Raw genomic sequence first — 22,143 nt, forward strand, 5'->3', positions numbered from 1 at the left:
CTATTGTGTTTGCTGTTTTACAATTGGGAAATCACTTGCTCTGTTCACAAAGCAGAGGAGAGGATGGGGTTCGAAGGCAGAGCTCTTTAATTTGAGTATCTCTGCCTTTGACGAAGACACAGTCAGCGTCTGAAAGGGCTGATTTTGATTTGCTGCTTACGGCCTATGAAAAGTGTCAAGTGGACTGTGTATTGCATTAATCTATTTTAGGACAGTTTGTATGAACCTTTTGTTTCTTTCTTTTTAAAGACACAAAGGATAAAGTTTCCCTGTCTGAGTCATACCTTTAATTAGCTCTTGTTTAACTCAGTTTCCACAGCTAAGTGGCTGGTCCACGGATGGCTAATGCCTCGCTTCTCACCGTGGGAATCATCCATTCAGCCTAACCTCTCTCCACTCTGTTGCTCATCTCCGGGAACAATTGGTTCTTATTGAGCTATTTCTGGCTGGAGAACACCCACCTAATTAACGCACAATACCTGATCCCCAGATAGAGCCTGTGTGACCCAAATGCAGAGATCTACTCATCGGCATTGCAGTTCACTCAGGCGCTCTCCCAAGGTGACGTCTGCCTGCCCGACCATCCCTGTCCCACCTCCCCTACCTTGTAGACATCCAGCTCTCCACACTGCTGGTCGAACCGCGTGTAGAGCGCGTTGAGCATGGTGATGACCTGCAGGGGTGAACACTGAGAGCAGATAGCCGTGAACCCCACGATGTCGGAGAAAAGCATAGTGACATTACTGAACTTCTTGGCTTGCACAATCTGTCCTTGCCAGAGCTGCTGAGCAACCTCAGAGGGAAAGATAGAGCACAGAAGATCCACTGTCTTCTTCTTCTCCTCCTCCAGGGCCTGGTGGGCATGCTCCAGAGTGGCTTTCAGCTTCCCCAGCCTCTTCTTAAGGCCATCTTGAGCCCGAGCCTGCTCCCCTATCAAGACAACATCCCTCAGGGCATTATGAATTGGGATGTCAGAGAGATAGAGCCCTCGTCCTGTGAAATCTTCCAATCTGTCCACACAGGGTGATCCCAAGAACAAGATGGCGCTGGATTCCACAATGTAGATCATTTGACCTTTGAGATCCATAACCTGCCAAGCAAAGGAGCACCAATTACAGTGTGTTAGCCAAGGTCCCCACACCTTTCTAAAACAAGAGAGGGGGGCGGATACCAGCGTAATCTCCTTTGTTTCCAATTTGCTATAGAAAAATAATAAGCTTTCTAACCAATTCCGGTGTTCTGTCAGTTCTTAAATTCATGCAGACATTTGGAGAATATATCAGAATATACTACACAGACATTATGAGCTCTGTGAGGCATGCGTAGAACACCTCGCTCTCAGGGCCTGTGAAAGCACACAGGTGCTGCTGCTACTGGGTTCTTACGGTCTCCGTATACATTTGATCTGGAGCTAGAGATCTCACATAATGTAGTAACTATGAAAACCATTTCCATTCTCCCTTCCCTTCCCCCTCATTCTTTTTCTCACTATGGTTTCTTCCTTTTTTTTTTTTTCTTCTCAATCTCCTATTTTAGCAAGCTTCTCTTCTGCCATGAGTTTCTTGTCTCCAAACATGTATCTGAACATTTCTTTCTATTCTGTCTGGAGATGGCAAGAGAAAACATCTTTCGGGTGTGATTATTTCTCCAGCGACTGCAGTCTAAGATAGCAAGGTCTCACAAAAGAAGCCATGTCTGTGTTTTGGTTTTGCCTTCAGATCTTAACAAAGGCTATTCTCCAGAACATAAGGAAAAGTACCACCCAACCTATAGTCCCAGTGTACCCAGAGGGTCTCGCAAGCAGTGGGACTTCAAATGAGTGTGCCCTGGACCACACAATTCTCTTGTACGCATACAGACAAGGACACAGCGATGGAAGACCAAATTCTGTACTTCAGTGATGCAAGTAGTGTAGGTATTTGTTGCTGCTGTTATAAGTGAGTAAGCATACATTACTTTGCTTGTATTTTGATGTAGTAAACAACATTAACATCATTATAAGATAACTAAATGTATTTTTTGGCAAAAAAAGCTATACAGCTGTTTTCATTTTATTCAAGCCAGCTAAGCTATTTGGTAAAAATCAAAAACAAATTTTCATATGAACACTTCTACCTTGGTTGTAAAGTTCATTATGACGTTATATTTGTTGACTTATCTTTAAATGACTTTCCCTTTATTTCTGTGGGGGGGGGGCATACACAGGCCACAACACACGTGGAAGTCTAGGTTTCCCTTCTACCCTGTAGTTCCAGAACTCATACTCAGGCTGGGCAGCAACCACCTTTACCCACTGAGCCACCTTGCCCCAAATCTTGTTGTGAGATAAAATGCCATTTATTTTGAGCTGGCCTTGAATTAGATATATAATCAAGATGACTAGGAGCCCCTAATTCCCCTGCCTCTACCTCCTGAATGATGGGATTAAAAATGCGTTATGAACCAGGCCTTTCTGGAGGTCAGGCAGGCCTTCTGCTCACGAGAGGTACACACCCACACCATCCTTGGGATTTAAAGAGGCAAACCACAGCCAAAAAATGTTTGTAATGAATGAAGTAGACAAGAAAATGAACATAGAAAAATTAACTTCCTAAAGTTGTTTTAGAATTTTAGGCAGATGTGTTACCAAAATAGCATGTGCTCATTTGTTCTGTGAGTTGTTTCCCTTAAATATTACACAACTGGCTTCATTTTTTGACTAAAACATTTTCTTTCCCTTACCCTTGATGATTTCTTCACAGAGTTATCCCATCTCCTCACTCGGATGACAAACTGCATGTTCAACATCGTCATGATGCCACTAAACGTCTGGTTGATTTTAGGAGTCAGAATTTCAAAGAACTCTTCAAAGTTGGGCTTCCCTTGGAAGTCCCTCTTGTTCACCAGCCTTCTGATGCCGTTACCCAGCTGCAGGATGGCCAGGTCTCGGTCCAGCATGAAGTGGAATGGGAAGGTCTTGCAGAAGAGCGAAACAGGGATCACCAGCGAAGACTGAGGCTTGCCTGGGGACAGCGAAGGCTTGGTGCTCTTCACTTGGACAGAGTAGAGCAAATAGGGCTGGTTCACAAATTCGGCGCAGTCACTTCGGAAGCAGGGAGGCATCAGTGACACCTCCACGAGGCTTTCGTACAATATGCTAGCAGCCGCTTTAATGATACCGGGGAGAAGCAGGGCTGTGGTTCTCTTGGGGAAGAAGTAATAAACATTCAGGAAGTCGTGGTCCTTGTCCAGGCATAAGATGGAGGCATCTTCCAGTCGCCCCCTCTTCTCTGCCTCTTGGCAGTGGCTGCTCTGCTTCAGGAGTGTGCTGAAGCTGTTCAGGAAGTCCTTCAGTGTGCCGCCAACCACGCCCAGCGTGTGCTCATCTTCCTGGTAACAGATCTTGAACAGCTCCTCACCCAGCGAGTCTTTGAGCGCCTCCACGGGGACCCCTGAAAGCACACAAAAGGGTAGGCTAGCAAGTGTGTCAACCCAAACTCAGAAGGGATGCTGGTGCGACCAAACGCAACCTCCCTTGATTCGTGGTTAACTTCCTTTACTATTTTTGGAGTGCCAACTCAACTCAAAAGCTCACACCCAACTTATCGACACAGATAAGCTTCTAGAATCCTGGAAACTCTGATTAACAATCTTCAAACTGTTTATTTTAAGCCAAGAATGACTAGGTGAGCAGAATGCACTATTTTTATCTTTCTTAACTCTAGAACAACCAGAATTCCAGGGTAAGGACCATTTCCGATGATGCCTGTCTGTCTTTCTCTTAGCGATACAACATGGCTCTTCTGGAAGTTCCAGGAGGCTGGAATAGTGTGAGTCACACCTGGAATTAATTTAAAACAGGAGATGATTTCAGGAGGGTCTGTTGAGTTCCCTAAGCGAATATTTGCATGAACTGTAATATTCCCCTTGAGCATCTTCTTCCCAGGCTTCTGTCTTGCCTACATATGCTGGGCATACGGCTTTCATTATTTCTATTGAGATTATAAAATAATGACATCATTTTCCCCTTCCTTTCTTTCCTCCAGATCCTCCCATATACCCTGCCTTTCTCGCTTTCAAATTCATGACCTCTCGTTTACATACATTGTGGCTGCATGCACATGTGCATCTGTATATATAGCTACAAGTCTAAACAGGAACTGCCCAGTCTGTATAATATTATTTGAATGCAAGTTTTCAGGGCTGAGCATTTGGTACTGGTTGATGAGCTAATCGGCCTGCTCTTCTCCCAGGAAGACTATTTCTCCTATGCTGGGATTCCTCAGTTGCCTGCAGTTCTTCGCAGAGGGTTGAGGCTTTGTGGGCTTCTCTCCATTCATTTTGGCAGGCCCACTGTCCTTATGCAGCTCATGTTTGGACAGACATGTGGCTGAGACTTTGAGTCTAGCTTCTTATATTGCTAGGAGACACAATCTTACAGCAAACTCTCTGGTCCATTGACTCTTCCCATCTTTCTTCCCCCTCTTCTGGAATGTTCCCTTACATATCTTAGCGACTCCCAACCTGTGTTACATACGTGAATGCTTTGTAGATGTGTCCATTGAGACTGGACTCCATGACTCTATAATTTGATTGGTTGTGGGTTTTTTTTTCTCTTGCAATTGGTCTCTATCTATTGCAGAGAAGTTTCATACATTTTTTTCTTGTAAAATAGGAGACAATGATACCCTCTTGGAGGAAAATTGTGTGCCGTGGAAATTATTTTAGAACAGTATCTATCTATCTTCCAAGAATGGCTCAGTAGAAAGTAGCTGTTGCTGATGTTATATTTCATAAATGCAGTACTTTTGCAAGCCTGTAGCCTCTTGGTTTTCACACCCATATTCTGAAAGGGCTCGCCAGCAGTCTCCCCTCATCTATTTTTGCCCTGGAGCTAATTATTAATGTGGGAACTCTGCCAGACTGTTTTCCCATGATTACTTCCAACCTTTGAAAATACTCTTTAATCTGCTTTGTGGAACAGATTTTTTTGTATGCAAACGAGGAAGACAAAGTTTGGATTAAGACCACAGCCTGTAAATGTGAATGCCTGTGAATCAGCTTCCCACACAGCCTTATCTGCTTCTCAGTAAATAAACAGTTTAAAAAGAGGAAATGTTTGAGGACTTGCAAAAACATACATACAGTATACGAAGGGTTACTCTGCATTAGTACACAGAGTTCAAATACTTCATGCTGGAGTCACTAAGCAATAAATACAAAACTGTTGAGAGAAATATTAATTATCCAGGAATGTGATATGTGTCCTCATTTCCTATACTTAAACAATTTTATTTATTACCTGCTGCAACTGCTTGCTCTGCAATTATTTTTTCAAGGTCTTCTTTTTCTGCAGATTTCCTGGAAATAATTAAATATCTTAAATTATAGACTGATTAAATGAATGCTGGAAATTCAGATTATATACAACCTATAGATAACACCAGATAATTATTTTCCAGAAACAAATCTTGACTTGCAGCATATGAAACAAGCAGTTAGAAACAACTCAAGACACTTTTCGGGAGACCCCAAAGTATACATAGTGTGGAGAGTCTTATAATTCCTCACCAGGCTTCTTTGTCTCTGTGGTTCACTTTACAGAGGCCATTGAGAAAGAGAATTTATGCTGGCACGTCACCAGGAGGATGACAAGCCACTGTTAAATGGCAGAGGAACTGCCTTGTCTATGGAGGGCCTGGGTCCCACCCCTTACCACCAATATAAATAAAGAAAAAGATACTAATATGTTCTCAAGGGGCTGATTGTCTGAGATAAAAATCTCCCCATGGTGAATTTCACTGTAGTTCCATGTTGTCTTTTCCTGAAGCTAAAACATAAAATCCAGGAGTCCTTGCTGCTGAAATCAGGGATCTTTATATCAGATGCTATTCCTCCGTGCTCATACCTAGTCTTATATGTAAACTAGTTTCAAATCTATTTTTCTCATCAATTATTGCATTCTAGATAAAGCAATCTTAAAACAAAGATAGCACACATGGGCATCAATAGGAAGCTGAAATAATTTCAATTGGGCCATCTTTATTTTTTTTAACTGTAGAAAAAATTAGGATTTATTTATCTTATTTACCAGACAATTTGTTGTAAAGGTATGATTTTCCTTTGGATTTTTAGGTTCTTTTTCTGTATGTCTAGTTTTTGTTGTCATAGGCTAAAATCAGCATCTTCATTTTTTTTCTGTAGTTCCTAATTGATCATTTATACTTTTTGACATTTCTGTGTGTAAGAACAACATGTTCTTCATGCCCGCTGATGCTCAGCCATCGAGAACGTCGTTGGCTTTGTACACCGACTGGACAACTTTGTGAGATATTGCTGCCTGGTTGCTTTCTGAAAACTCCTCATTATGGTGACTGATGATGGGCATTTTTGCCAAACTATTCAAGAGCTTTACGAGTATCAAAGAATCTATTTAATTGCGAGGTTCAGCTTACCATTGGCTGAGCCAAGTTTAAATGCAGGTATATTTCTCTATTTTAAACAGCCTTTTAATAAAACATGATACAATTTAAGAAGTTTTAGAAGTAAATATTTGCAGGAGGAAAATGGCCCAGAGCACAGCCCTGTTCCATAGAAACGTGATGACTCTGAGTACGGACAGTGCTGGCTGGGATACTTTATCCAAATGGACTCGGGATCATAATACCCTGTGCTGAATCTGGATGTGGAGACTCGCAATCCCTTTGTTAGCCAATCCACTATCACACCAAATACTTATTTTTCCTTCTTTTTTTTTTATTTAAGCAGATTCTCCCCCACCCCCAAAAAGTAAGAGTGAGCCTCCTAGTTCTAATTCTGCCATTTCCTCACACTCACACTGTCGGATAAGAGCAGAGAGGAGCATTGCCATTCCAAACAGCAACAAGGACCTCTAAACTAACTATCCTTTGTTTAGCAAACACAGCTGACCAGGAAGACTTGGGAGCAGCCAGTAGAGGCATCCATCACACCACACACACACACACGCACACACACACACACACACACACACACACACACACCAGTTGTGAATTCATCCACCTCTAGTGAAAGAAGTGGGGGAGGGACGGCATCAAGAGGGGGGTCATAGTGACTGTATTAGATAAGAACTGGGCTTCGTCCCTTCATTCAAGGCAAGTGGACTGCTTCATGTGTTATTTGTGTTCTGTTGGTGTGTAAGTCCCAGAAATAAGCTGCATGAAACAGGTTTGAGGTGTTTTCATCTGCTGGCAGATCAAGGATAGCACAAACACGTGAGACTCCAAGCAAGCGAGGGACAGAAGCACACAGAATTAAAGGAAGGCGAAGGAGCCAGAGCCACTCCACACCATCAGGCAGAAGGGAAAACCCTACTACACCAACTGGGTCATCATCATGAATAAGCATTCTCTTTTCCTTAAAGGGTTTCCAAATGAAAGGATTCTGAGGGCTCTCCTACAGGGTGCACCGCAGAAAACAAATCTCCATCCAGCAGCAGGGGTGTTTCAGAGCGCAAAGGCCTGAGAATAAATTTCAAACAAGCTGACTGCCAGGGACGTGCGCAGACAGCCCCAGTAGCACAGAAAGATTGACTCCTGGCTATCTTATCATCCTGTCTGGGAATTGTGGGTAGAGTCAAAGGCGCCTCTGGGATGCTTGTCAGGTCTGTCCTATAAACAAAGCTTCTGTCAGATGAGGATTCACACCCTCCTGGGCAGTTTCCGACTCTTGCTTGACTCAGCCCAGCTGCCTGTCTGAAGTCTGGCTGCAGCTACTCAGCAGGAAAATCCAGCCCAGACAATCCATAGAACAGACAACGTGCTTGTGGGGAGGAAGGGTGAATGAAGGTGTTTGTGGATTGTGCCCACTGTGGTGTTGGCATGCAAAACTCCTATGCTCTCTGCAAATTTGCACTCAGAATAAAAAAATAATTATTCACAAATTAAATATGGAGAACAGGGGTACAGATTTATCCACCAGAAGCTCATGTGACCAGCCTTATTTTTTTTTAAAAAAAAAAGTAAACAAAAACCTAACAATACAAACCAGATTTTTTTAAAAGCACCAACCTTCCAAAGTGAGTGGTGCATTTACTTCAGTTCAACTCAGAGATATAACAGAAATCCAGCACGAGCCAATATATGCAGTAAGGATGCATCATTTTGAACAGTGTCTCCATGATGGGGGTTCATTCAGCTAGAGGGGTTCACTCACCTGTCTTCTTCAATTTTATGCTTTGCCAGAGTTCTCTGAAGTGCAAGGTTCAGTCGCTCAAACTGGAAATACAAAGAAATATTTGCAACAGTTTCCTTAAGGTTTCTCATAGGGGAATGGGGACTTTCACTGGACAGCGAGGGTGGTGCATTTGCCGTGTTGGGAACTGAGACTTCTTTCCCACGTGTTTTTCAATCCTGGGAAGAATTGGTGAGCTCAGACTATTTTGCGTTTGGTTGTGTGTGTGTGTGGGGGGGGGGGACCCAAGGCCGTAAGTCTCACAGAGAGTTCAGCTTAGTCTGACCTCAAACAGAAAATGTCAGGTCCTCTGCAATGCACGAATCCATACCATCTCTTCCTGTTGGCCAAGAAGTCTCCCTGGACACACTGCCAATATTTCAGCTGCAGCTCAAGCCAAACATGCTGTTCCCTTGCTAAACAGTATCCCCTCCACAGCTCACCACGGACTACAGCGCCTTTCCCACACTCTGCTCACATTTCAGACTCTCCTCAAAACATCTGCAGTTATCTCTGCTTCCCTTTTAAGTCCTCAACTTCATCTGTCAACAGGATTGTTTATTTCAAGAGTCATGGGTCTACCTCAACTATACCCGGTTTCCAGGTTCTGAACTAACAATCCTTACCAATCATTGGTACTCTTACTCTCTTTCATTGTTTTCTGAGAGTTTGAGTTTTTCTGTTTTGTGAAACGTACATAGGCAATGCTCCCCCCATATAAACACTTTTGGAATCTCTTTTAATCTATCTTTGCTTCTACTTAATAAATGTCAAGGGGGACATTGACAAGAAATGTTCAGTTTTGCATCTTGAATGAAAATCGCAAATGTCTAGGCATGGAGACATGATCATTGATTCTTATTTTCAATTTACACAGAGGAAAATCAAGAACTTTCTGGATAGGGTCCAAGTTGGGAAATTCCTTTTGCCTCAATCTATTTATATCTCTCATCCAGTTTCCACTAGCCACAGAAGGCAATGTTAAAAAAAAAAGTAGCAATCGTTTTTTTCATAAAGGACTTTGAGTTTTAAACATGCAGATCAAGTTTAGAAAATACATATAAAATATATTCAAAGAAAACATAAAAACCCCTCAAAACAAATTCCAAGAGATTTTAAATTTATAGTATAGGGTAAAGTTTTTGATGGTTCAGGAATGGAGAATGGGAACCCAGCTGTGACAGGATGAAGAAAAACAGGTAGATGTACCAAAAGGTAGACTCTGAGTACGTCTTGATGACCCTGTGAGAGCAAAGAGCCTGAGAGATAATAGGTGAGCACTAGGCTCAAAAGGGAACATGTTGGAGTACTTGCCAGTAGTCTTTCATGCCAAGGTAAGAGAAAGGCCCAATGCAACTTATGAGAGTATTAAGGAGCATCCAGGCAGGTGCCTAAGAAACTCATTTTCTCAAGAGCCTTCCTCTCCGCAGTTAGTCTACATCATTAGCTACAGACGCCAGTGTGATACAAACCCAAGAAACCACAGACTTCTGAGAGTTCTCCATTCTGAGGAAGACACCCATGTGAGGAACAGATCATGGCAGGGAGTGGGGTGCAGCTTCTCTGTGCAGGAGGTCTTGATTTTTTTTCAGTATTGCTACTCAAGCAATTTTTCACTTGTTTTCTGGCGTAGAAGCCCACAATGGGCAAGAAAAGTCCGTTTTGCCCATCTCTATCGGCTCTTGATCAGAACCCTTTGATGGACCATGAAGGAAGAAAATCTAACCAATGCTGTCAATAGGAAATTGGTCCTTTCTCCTGTGTGGTGCTATGGGAGACATCTTTCTCTCACTCTCCAATTTCAAGTACCCCCTCAGGTGCACTCTTTCGCTGTTTTTAAAGCTCCTACCCTTGTGTTTCCAGTCCTTCCTATGGTCTCCTGTGTCTTTGTTGGGTCTTTCCTCCTAACATGCACTGGCATAGTATGTTGGGCGGGAGTAAATTTAATGCATTTCTCCAGCATTGCTAGAGATGGTGGAACAGATGCTTTTTTTGGATTTTTTACTTGAATCAGACTGATCTTCCTTTAAAAGAGGCAATGGATTCTTAAGAGAACATGGGTAGAATGTTACAGTGAACGTCTGCGGGACTCTAACTTTGTCTTATAACAATGCTGTATTTGGTGGCTTTTTCTATGCCAGACAAGCCCAGAGCCTGACTGAGCACCAGGCATCAGTCAAGAGAGGTTGCTATAGTAACGTACAAAATGGCCTTGGCCCCATAGTTAGAACAATGGAATAAAATAGTTACAGTGATAACTAAGTCTATTGATATGGTACACAAGTTGTTAACACTCCCTAACAAAAGAAATTGGGAGAGGGATAGGGACTCCATCCCTCCCTGGGATTCCAGTCATTTTTTTTTCTGCTGTCCTATAAATGTGCTTGATCTTGGGGGATTCAGGAGTCTAAAAGAAGTAGACAATTAATTAAGAAGAGACTCTTTATTTTGCTTTGAGAAGTCATCACTCACCTTGTGTTTAGACTTTTGGGTGATACAGCTGTTTGTGGATTACCTATAGTCTTGTAAATAACCTGATAAGCTTATCAGTTCACAAAGCTGTCCTTGGATGGGATACTTACATTCATTTGCTGTCACTATGCCCTGTCTGGGGTAATTAGAGCATGTTATATGTCTCTCTACGAAAAGTCAGACAGCATTCATTGTTGTTATTAAAGTGAATTGGTTCAAATAAAATATAAGGTTTTTCTAGGCAAAGAGTTTCCTGGCAAAGGCCTGGGGCACAAAGTGTCTCTCTTCATGTTGTATGTCTTTTGATTACTCCATCCAGACACTGAAGTGGTAAATCTGTATGTGGAGGGATGTTTGTCTGTATACATGTTCTACCTGTGTGTGCAGGTGGACTCCAGTGATCAAACATGGGTATTGTTCCTTGGGTTTGTTTTTGTTCTCATATTAAAGCAAGACATCTCTCTGAGTTTTGCTAATGAAGCTTGTCTAGCCAGCAAGCAAGACCGGCAAGACACGTAGCTCCCTCAACCTTCCTAGTGCCGGGGTTAGGTTTCTAGAGCTCTGAGCATTAACCTCAGGGTCTGATGTTGCATACAAACCACTTTGCCCACTGAGCTGTCTCCCCAGAAGACTCTTCAGAGGTCAGTGTTTTAATAAACCAATGGGTTTTAATCACAAGGATAAATTATAATGCTATGAATTACTAATGAGATAGAGTTCTCCATCAGAGTTATCTCTTTCACTTTGAACAAATGATCTAACTTGATGTGCCTTAGCTGTTGCTTTTCAAGTAGAAATGGTAATTTTTCATTTGGTGATCAAGGAAGCTCCTTCAAATACAACTATTTCATTTTTTATTCATAATTTACTAAGGCTAATGAATTTTCATTCTTACCATCCCCTATGAGGACACAACTGAAGAGTTAAATCTGATAACCTAAAGTAAGAACTACTATTATGAATTGAATTTTGAATATCTTTCATAAGTTTATTAAAGTTACTGAAGCAGAAACGCAAGATTGAATGTGCCAACTCAAAACCTAACTCATGAAAAGCAGATGTTTTTATGAAAAGACCAAGCAGATATTTGGACAGTTGATAAAGCAGAACAGACTGATCGATACTCATTTTAGACATATTTAACAATGTGACATTTGCTGCTCTAAAACAAATGATCTTAACTGTTAGAAGAACGCCAATAAATAGTGCTAACGTATTCCTCCCTACCAGAATTCCTATGGTTTGCAGTAGTCTGCCTGTTTCTTCTGGATTGTGGCAAGGCACACATGTGGCTACTCCTCCAGGAGATGAGGAGAGAAAATAGAAGTACATGGCATAGAAAGATCTCTCAGACTTCTGAGAACTTCTGGTTGGACAATTGCTCAAGGTATTTTCAGCTTAAAATTGGTTATCAGTGGTTGGCAATGCAGTGGCATCTTGAGTACATAGACAGCAAAGCAAAGCAATACAGAGAACCAGGAGAAGGTGAGCGTGGACAGAAATTAATCCCCAGCCATCAAACCCAGAGGCATGGCAGGTAACTTGGAACAATAATCTTGAGGAAGTTTAATAATGTGTGAGAGAATGTTGACAATGAAAGACAAGAAAATTATTCATGAGCAAAATGAAATAGCAACAGAAATCATTAAAGGAAATATTGAGCACCGCCCCTCTACTTCACTCTGTCTTTGAGGAAAACCTCCAAGACTACAATATAAGTCACTTTCATGGGTAGGGCTATGTCTCCCCGTCTCAACATAGCTGGGTATCTAATGACTGGCATTGGGAAAAACGATTAAATATTTGCAGTTCAAAGGTGGAACATGCAGTAAATACCATCTTTGAAATGTCTTCAACTTTCTGCTAACTCTACTTTCTTTTCTAGGAGCTTCACTTCTGGTCTCCCATTCCGCAGGCACCACCACCCACCCTGCCCCACCCCTCCCCGGCCTCTGTTGTTAGAACAGCATTGCTCTCCCATTAAAAGAGGTTTGATTGGGATCACGCCATCCCACCTGTCTAGCATTTCCGGGGGCAAGAGTGGAGGGTGATTTCATTCAGTGAGCAGTATCACTCAGAGATAGGCGTGACCAACTCCATGTTGCAGATAACAGAAGCTGAGATTGGGGGGGATGAAGCAAAGACACAAGTTTGTCAGAGTTTCATGACTTTTTGAAGGAAATTCATGTTGACTGAATAGGGGTGGATGGAGTAGATAGATGGGAGGTGGGGGGAGGGAATGGGAAGAGAGGAGGAAGAACAACTGTGGTTGGTATGCAAAATACATGAAAAATTAATTAAAAAAAGAAAGGAATTCAAGATATGAGACTTAAGAAGATGACCCACAATTTAGAATGATTATCTAAAGAGATAGTTTTCATATGTTTCAAGGAAATTCTGTTTGTCATGCCATTAGAAGCAAGAGACACATTTCTAAATATCTTCTCTTGGAAACCTTTTCTTTTCGAATTCTGAAACACCATTGTCCTTGTTAAAGGGAGAACACTCACCTCTGGGAAGATGAGCTTTCGGATACTTTCTGCCAGAGTGTGGAGGTAGACTCTGTTGCGGCTTGTCTTTCTTTGGGGAAGATTCCCTTGTGGATTCTTTTCAGGAATGTCCTGGCAGATGGGCAGAGTAGCCCGGCAGCCCTCAGAGCCTCTTGCCACCTCCTCTGTAGACTCTGTAGGAACCTGACCAGGGGCCAGTAAGGAGAAAGGACACTCCCCTGTGATCTTGAGATCCTTAAACTTCCTGCAGAACATGGTGCTCTCCAGGCTCTTCTGAGGTTTCCTGCTGACCAGCTGGTGTTGGTGTGAACTGAAGAGGATCTGCTCCTCCTACCGACTCAAGGACACTGGTGACCGGGCATCTGTGGGCAGTAGGAAATCAGAACAGAACAAGGAGAGAGGTGACTTCACGTGCAACAGAAAGCTTGGCACATAAAGGAAGAGTGTGCAATCATACAAGAGGAAATGGCCAATGCAGTACCCACTGAAGAGAAGCACATTAGGAAACAACTTTAACATGTGCACATTTCAGTGTACTTCAGCAGAAAAAATACTCGCCTAGAGTAAATTAAAAATCTTTAAAATAAAATCTTGTTTTCCCTAAATGTCCCTGGCACAAACTACCCATTTCCACTTTTGCAATCCATTTGTTTGTTTGATTTCACAAGGATAAAACATCACGGTCTTCGCTTCATTAGTGCTAGAAGTATTTCATTTCATTGCATCCTGTCTAAGCACCAGAATAGTACAAAGCCAATGTTTCCCTTACATGTTTCAATCGATGTTTATTTCACACACGTGGAAAAACTATCTGGATGAGGGGAGAATGAAACGTAGGATCAACTCGACTTTAGTTAGCTGGTGTTGGGTCAAAACTTAAGGAATCTGACCCCAAGCAATGTGTTTCTTACACATTTAAATACAGAAAAACTCTGGGGAAAAGAAAGTTTCCACGTGGCAATGATCACAACAAAGCTTTAGGCATGGCTGCATCCGAGACTCCATTGCAAAGAGTAGCCTTCCGCAGAGCCCCTTTTACACACATGATCACGAACGTATTCCAATAAAGCTTTTGCATATCAGACTGGGAATCAAGGAATCTGGACCACAGGCTGTGACTTGCTGACTCCTGGCTCTAAACAGCTCTAAATCAATGGCACCATTTGAATCCAAATGTAAGGATAATGTTGCTCTTCTTTGCCCTCTCGGTGTGGGAAGTCCTTCTGTATATGTGTTGCTTTTAATGGTTAGTGAAGAAAGAATCTGCCTTGGTCTGTGATAGGGTAGAGTAGATCTAGGCAGTGAAAACTAAACTGATGCTGGGAGAAAGAAGGCGGAGTCAGGAGAGTTGCCACGTTGCCACCAGAGGGGAAAGACGTGAGCTCCCAGCTAGATCCTTGTCAGTAAGCCACGAGCCTCATGGTAAAATATAAAATAATGGAAATAGGTTAATTCTAGATGTAAGAGCTAGCTAGCAATATGCTCAAGCTATTGGCCAAGCAGGGATTTAAATAATATAGTTTCTGTGTGGTTATTTTGGGAGTCTGGGCAGCCGGGAAACATACAAGTGGCCTCTTACAACCCTCTCCCCTCTTTAAAGGAGGTGGATCCTATGTGGTTATGAATGTTTCCAAAGATAATCTAAGGTGTCACACTTGCTGGGCAAGCACGCTGCTCTTGCACTACATCCCAGCACATAGATGTTTGCAGTTCTAGGGGAGAACCTAGCAGATCACATGTTCTAGAGAAGCACTCTCCTCCTGAGCAGCATCCAGGAGTATGGATCCACATTTGTAGAACTTGTAAGTAGATTAGAAGATAATTTAAAATACACATTTATTTCTAGAATAATAATGATGACGCTTCTATATTATTATTCAAATGAAATATCCGTAATAGCAACGCCTCATCTTCAGTTCTCTCAAAGTATGAACATAATAACCAGAATAGGGGACCCAAAAGTGAGACACAAAGATAATAATAAATAGATCATGGGTTGAATCTGCCAGAAATATAGCGCTGCTTCTTACAGTAAGTTATTCTAAAACATACCAGAGTTTGAGTGTTGGCCTTGGGCATTTGGCAGAATACTTCTTGATAAATCTTTCCATCATACTTCATCTTTCTTCCACAATGCATTTGAACCTTGGTCCTCAAGTCTAATGCTTCCCTGGCTGCTCAGACTGCCGACAAAGTATATATAACCTGTCAGCTAACCTTGTAATTCTCCCTTATTTTGAATTGCACAATGCTCCCATTTCCAGAAAATGTTCTTGGCATGGCTTTTTATTAATTTGGAAAAAAGCAATGGGAAGTAGGTTGCACTTATTGAAGGTTGGCTGAGTGTTTAGCCTCATTAAATCACACATGTATAAACAAAGTAATTAGGAGTCTTCATCTGTGACTGATGAAATCGCACTGTGAAACACATACAGGGATCAGCACTCTTGAAACCTCTGTGTGTCTTGGGTTTGCCAGGAACACGGGAGACATTCTTCCACGAAACTAGAGATTATTTTTGTGTGTGATGTCAGCACTCACTTCAGAAAGAGTGTGGTCACTTGATGGGGTCAGTATAGAGCTTGCTGGGAAGAGGGCAGATATGTTAAGGGAAAAACAAATTAAAATAATAAGTTTAATGACAATGGCTTGGCAACCAGTGAGATCATATGTTAGTAACTTGAGTTTCTTGCTATCCTAAAAGCTGATTATTAAACAACCCCCTCCCAAATATTAAATGTCTCTTATTTTCCCTGAGAGATTAACTTTTTATTGATGATATAGTAAACCCCCTATGGGTTTATGTTAAAACCCAGGGTATTTTGTTGTTCAGATAAGGGCAATCTTCATCATAAACTCTAACTTGGCTGCTGTCAACGGTTTCATGCAGACCTGAGAAGAGAGCTTCTTGGTCAGCTAACGACAGGTGTTGCTCTCACAGCGGCAATTGAAGAGCAGATTTCAGACTTAGCAGAGCCTCTGAGGAAGTTGCAGTTTAGGAACGAGGCCCTCCACCTGAAGAGAAAGCATCAGCTGTGCCCAATGTTGATTGTATAAGGCCTAGACATGCCTGTGACTTCAGCGGTATACCCATTTTAACATGGACCACCAAAGTTGAGGGTTTTAAGACAAGTCAAAGGGAGAGAGGCTCAAAAATATCAGATTTCTGCATCAGGGTACAATTTGCACCCCCTCGTTACAGACTGCAATCCTTTATAAGTAAAAGGAAGGACAACAGTGAATACTGAGGTGGGTGGGAAGAGTCAAAGTTCTTCAACCTTCACAACTAGGGAAATGCCGCAGGGTTATCTCAAACAGAGCCATCTAATCCGCAGTGGGAAACACTTAGGGAATTTCTCCTGGAGTCAAAACAAGACAATTAGAAAAATTGGGGAGCATGTCCAAGTCTCCCCAGTATTGCTATTTCTTTAAGGTGCTACCCCATAGACTTTTTAGCTGGATCATTTCTCTCAGAGCAACCGCTGTCTCTATCTTCACATTTCCTGAAAGGACAGGGCTGTGACTGAGTTTACTTTCGCTTATCAGGTTTATTTCCTGGGCTTCAACTTTCTGGCTTTGTTGTTGTTGATGACGACTTATTCGTTATTTATTTCCGTTTTTGCACTCCAATCAAAGTCTCCTCTCCCTCCCCTTTTCCCAGTTTTTCTGCCTTTTACCCTCTCCTCCGCCCCTCTTCCCTCCATGTATCTCTCAAGATACAGGCCGGCTTTGCCAGGGAGATCAGCCAGCTACAAGCTATCTTGTATCAAGCTACAGTGAGGCTAGGCTCCTCCTCTTCTATTAAGGCTGGATGAGGCAGTTCAGTAGGAGAAGAGAGTCCCAAAAGCAGGCAACAGAGTCAGAGACCCCTGCTCTCGCTGTTACCCGGCAAGTGATGGAAGCAGAACTAGAGACCCAGAGCCAAATATTAGGGCTAAGCTCTGGAATCCTGCATCAGAGGGGAAAGAAGAATTGTAAGAGTGGTGTCAAGGGCCCCACAAGAAAACCCAGAGAATCCATTATATTGGGCTCATAGGGACTCACAGAGACTGAACCAACAAGCAGGGAGCCTGCATGGGACTGACCTAGGCCCTCTGCACATACGTTATAGTTGTGTAACTTGGTCTTCATATGAGACTCTTCTGCAGTTTTATTTCTAAGAAATGACTGCAACTTCCGTGTTAAGTCAATCAGTGATGCTTGCAAGACAAACCTCAAGATTCTCTTGCCTTTTAAAAAAACTGAACTCTTAACTTGTTTTTTTCCTTTACAAAATTTTGACCCACACTGTCATTAAAATCTCTAGATGCCCTTCTACCTCATTTATTCTGTTCCACAAATCTGACCATCTTGCTGAGCAGTCTTTACGACACAGTGGCCCAGCGACAGCCAAAGGCACTCTTTGCTCTCCCAGAGCCCATGCTCTGTGGCTCTGGACATCTGGGACATTGGTTCCCAGAGACAATGCTCAGTGCCGTGGGAATGCAAATCAGGGCTCAGCTTCACTCATGTGAAAATACCTTCATTAAAAATAGCATGCTTGAATAGTAAGATGCCATGTTTAGGAGCCTGCAGTCATTCCAGGCTGACTCAATTCCAGGGCATCTATAAAGGAAAGCAAGGGGAGAGGATAAAAGTTTAAATGAACACAGGTCACCATTCAGCAGGTTTCTGTGATTAAGGAAAACAAGCACAAGTTCCACAGTATGGGCATCAACTGGACAGAGAATCCAAAGTGTGAATGACTGACTTCATTTCTGGAAGACTGGTGGAGATGCATAATGGAAGCCCTATGAGAGTTGCACAGATAAGAAGGTCAAGGTGGGCTGAATGCAGACTCTGAGGATGAAGGTGTGGACCAACTCCACAAAGGTTTGCTGGAGAAAAACCACAGGCCATGGTCAGGTCTTGGGACTGAACTCTAAACAAATCCACCAAAGTTTCTCTCTCTGCAGGCTATGACGTGCAATCAATATAGAAAATAATGTCCTTGTTTACCTTGGTTATTTGATTATAATGACATTCAAAATTGGGTTTCTGGTGACATATTACTCCTTGTATTACATTTTATGAGAGTTGGGGCACATCAATTCATCTGACAAAATTCTTTGTAATTTTTAAACTTAAGATAATAATCCTGATTCTTGTGAGCCTGAGACAGGAGAACCATGAAACAATGGAATGAAACACTGCAACCTTATCACCAACGAAAACAAAACAAAATGCACTTTAACTCTATAAGTGTCCAGATTTCTTGTCTAATGTCCAAATAGACATTGAGCAGCTCTACAATGTGAATTGGCTTAGAAGACCGTGGGTAGAGGCAAGTTTCTGCGTGAAGTGGAGCGCACAGAAGGTCACACCAGACCCCCACCTCAGAAGTACACATTTTCCTCTCCTCCCCATAGTCTTCACGCTCACAAAACCATTTCTGTTCAAGTTTTTCTCATCAAGCCGTTTTCTCCTCTTTTCCTTGAAATCAAAGTCTATAGTCCCTGTTGGGTGATTTGCACCAGAATTCAGCATTTGTCTTTTAACTAAGCTTAAGAATTGCCTTTTAGGATTGTTGCTGCCTTATTAGGGCTCATAGATAACGTGAAGCTTTCCCTCTAAGTATTTTCTTCCCAAAAGGTTTATGTATTTGCAGTGTGGAGGTTTGCGCTACTCAGGCTGGTTCTGCCAGATAGGATGCGTCAGCAAAGCTTCTTCCCAGTTTATCAGGTTCCACTCCTAATGGAGGACACTGGCAGTTGATGACAGCTGTGGGAGGGAGAGGCGGTTTTGTTCAGGGATGTTTCCCCTGAGCGGCTACTCGTGTACCAGTAGCTGGCCATACATCCATGCACACAAAGTGGACTCATTAAGACGACTTAAAGATGGGAGTAAGAGTGATAGTGGAGATAGGGGAGGAATTTAGGAACGGGGTTAAAAAAGAGTGGATTTGTTCAAAATCTTGTGCATGTATAAAATCCTCAAACAATAAAAAGTCTCTGTTCTCAGCAATGTGTGATTGAACTTTGCAAGTTAGGTACAAATCAGATTTATTTATGAACACATATTCTGAGACCACCTTTGTGTATGGTTTACACGGTAAAATTTGATGGAACTTTCACCATGAAAGGCAATCCTTGATTATTAAACACAATTAAACTAACTGGTGTATTAAATCAAGGTTATTTATTGAAATATTAGATTTTGATATTTATATCTCACGTAATATTGATATATTTAATTGGGGATTACATGTCTGTCATGTAAGAGAACAGAACTGATACAGAAGTTGGGGAAGACAAAATTAACTGGGAATTGATTTATTTAGAAAGAAGATCCTAAATGAAGAGACAACAGGTAAACTCATGGTTCTTTTAACGCAGCTGAAAGGGAACACTCAAGATGAAGTAATCCCACACTAGCTCCAAATAGGGTGTGATACGGCGTTCTTTATTTAAAGGGGAAATCACAGAGAACAACAAGGAACAGAAACAGGCACTAATATCCAGGTTTTGAGAGGGGGGAGAAGAGAGAGGAAGAGGAAGAGAAAGAGAAAGAGGTATGCACGTACCTTTTGGTACCCAAAGCCACACCCAAGCTGGTCCAGTCTCTCAAAGGCCATTGGCTGAAGGAGGTTCCCCCATCACCCTGGGAACTTTTTGTGAGTACCTTGGCATAATGAATCCAAGTGACATAGCCATGGCTAATTCACACTTTAATGCACTATTGGAAGTGAAAACTTTTCAAACATGATCAAGACCTGATTAATCAAGAGATGGGCTTGGCCACAGCGAGTACACCAAAAAGTGTCTGGAAAGAGCAAGGACAAACATGTCAATCACAGAGTGGGAGAGGTGCCAGTGAGGTCTCAAAGGACTCAAGGAGATGCCCTTCCAGAGACTGCCTGGTGGCTCAACCACTGTCCAGCAGGTCCTGTGAACAACTGGAGCTTCTTGAACAGTCAGGTCAGCAGCACAGTTCTTTCTGATCCTTAAGGCAGAAAATGAATTTAGGTTGCCAATACTGGGAGAGTGTAATACATCTCCCTAAGGTTCATGCCAGGACCAAGCTAGTAGCAGACAGAAAATGCTAGCATAAATCCAGTTCATTTTGAATATTTATGCAATGCTTAGTTCTGAAGGAATCATGGACCAAAAGTGCGTTTGGCTTCTTAACATGTACTTAAGGTGTATATTTAGATACTAGTAAGGAATGTGTGGAGAAGAACTGAGCTTTTTCCCACTACACTCAAAACCACAGCCTTATTGTTTAAATATTTTCTGCTTCCTCATTGATTCAAAACAGGGAACTAAAAGAAGTCTGTGTGTGTGTTCACAGTAACCCTCAATTTTCACTTTTGGTATCTTTTTCCTAAAGTCACTGAATATGCACGCTCTAGAGAAGAGAAGTTTTAACCCCAGTACGTGTTAGAGAGCATTTGCTGTGGCCTCTTGTACTTGAAAGACGACAGATGTCCCAGGGCTCTTCAGGGACAAAGGTGATGCAGGAATCCAGATAGTACGTGAGCACAAACTCACACAGTTCACCCTGACCACTTTCCTCAGCTTAAACACAGAAACACTCCTCCGATAGACTCTCTAATTCTAGCTTAGGGCCTCACAAAGGCTGGGTAAGTGCTCCCCCGCTGGCCTACACACATTTGGTCCCCACTTGATTCTGTTGCGTTCTATGTGCAGTCAATGACACCAGTGAAACACCCGTTTTCTCCCCTATTTCATGGCACATCATCTAGGCAACACAGCGCATGCTCCCTATGGCTCAAACCCTTTGAAAAGCTCCTTGAACAATTTCCTCTGTTACTAAACATGCAATGACTATAACTATCATTGGTACACATATTAACCTTCAACTCTCAACTCCAAACAATATGCGGAAGAAAACACCAGCAATAAAAATTATAAAAACAAATAAAATTAAGCTAGATCAGAACCTAAAAGTTACACTACCTCTGAGGAACAGGGTTGGACACAGGTTGTTATAAATTCATTTTTAATTCAGTCAAAATTCAGCAACTGTGGAAAAAATTATTTTCTTTTATATTCCTGGAAGGCTAACACGAATAGTGCACCCTCACACTAACTTCCCTGAAGGGCCATCACAAAGGCAGAGTGGGCGAGAAATAGATTATGGACAATGTATAGAAGAAACATCACTTTCAGGCAGCGACCAACGGGTTAAGTAAAAAGCCATCTAGGAACAGGCAGAATTTGAGTATCAGTACGAAGGTAACCAGGTTTAGACACAAAGACACTGGCAAAGGACCACAGAAGAACTGCCCAGTGAAGGCAGGGATGAAGGAAGCCGTGGGAAAGAAGCAGGAAAGGATGGCTGCTGGAGATAACAGGAAATTAACTGTGCATGAGATGGCAGCTAAGGAGCTCTGAGGACCACAGTGGCTCTGGGGCTGCGTCCAAAGAGAAAACAAGGGCATTGATAGAAAGGGGTAACCGAAGGAACTCAGGAGATGCTAACGGCTGGGGAACTGTCTTTCTGTTTATGTGGCTTTTGATTGTTAGGGGAGTATTTAGGGAGAAGTGCATTTGAATACGGAAGACTTTCCTTCAAGAGGAACACACTGGAGACTTGACCCTGTGGCCCTCCCCCAAAGGAAGCTAGAGAACGCAGAAATTTAACTCAAGGTCCAAATGTGACATACAGAGAAACAAAAACAGCTAAATTTAGGCTCTGGGACTTGGGGTGTTTAAGGATTAAAGAGAGACGTTATGAGTAAGTCATAGAAGTCGCAATAAGCAAAGCATGATGGGAACAAACACAAAAAGGGAGACGTGTTCGAAAAGAGCCGGGTGGGGCAAGAGAGCCAGGAGTTTGAGGGCATTGTTAGTGTTTCAGATTGGGAAGGAATGCACAAACCGAAACAATAAAGTTGAGTATTCAGAGTGGGGTGGACTGAAAGGAAGGAAGGAATCAAGATGAGTACACTGATACCATAACTAAGGGC

At 42.3% G+C, this 22,143-nt stretch overlaps 1 protein-coding gene across 2 annotated transcripts in view; it reads right to left on the bottom strand.

Moving 5' to 3' along the window:
* Window positions 1-22,143, bottom strand: part of Gucy1a1 (guanylate cyclase 1 soluble subunit alpha 1) — a 50,848-nt gene that overhangs the window by 16,141 nt on the left and 12,564 nt on the right. For both annotated transcript variants that reach the window (XM_050158840.1, XM_050158841.1), the window contains exons 2-6: window positions 13,173-13,534; window positions 8,173-8,234; window positions 5,282-5,340; window positions 2,722-3,431; window positions 605-1,090 (exon numbers count right to left, since the gene is read on the bottom strand). In XM_050158840.1, the coding sequence (XP_050014797.1) occupies window positions 605-1,090; window positions 2,722-3,431; window positions 5,282-5,340; window positions 8,173-8,234; window positions 13,173-13,427 (1,572 nt within the window). In that variant the 5' untranslated portion in view covers window positions 13,428-13,534. The remainder of the gene's footprint in view (window positions 1-604; window positions 1,091-2,721; window positions 3,432-5,281; window positions 5,341-8,172; window positions 8,235-13,172; window positions 13,535-22,143) is intronic.

This window comes from Alexandromys fortis, unplaced genomic scaffold, assembly GCF_014885135.2.
Source record: "Alexandromys fortis isolate MF-2015 unplaced genomic scaffold, M_Fortis_MF-2015_v1.1 scaffold_102, whole genome shotgun sequence".
Taxonomy (NCBI): Eukaryota; Metazoa; Chordata; class Mammalia; order Rodentia; family Cricetidae; genus Alexandromys; species Alexandromys fortis.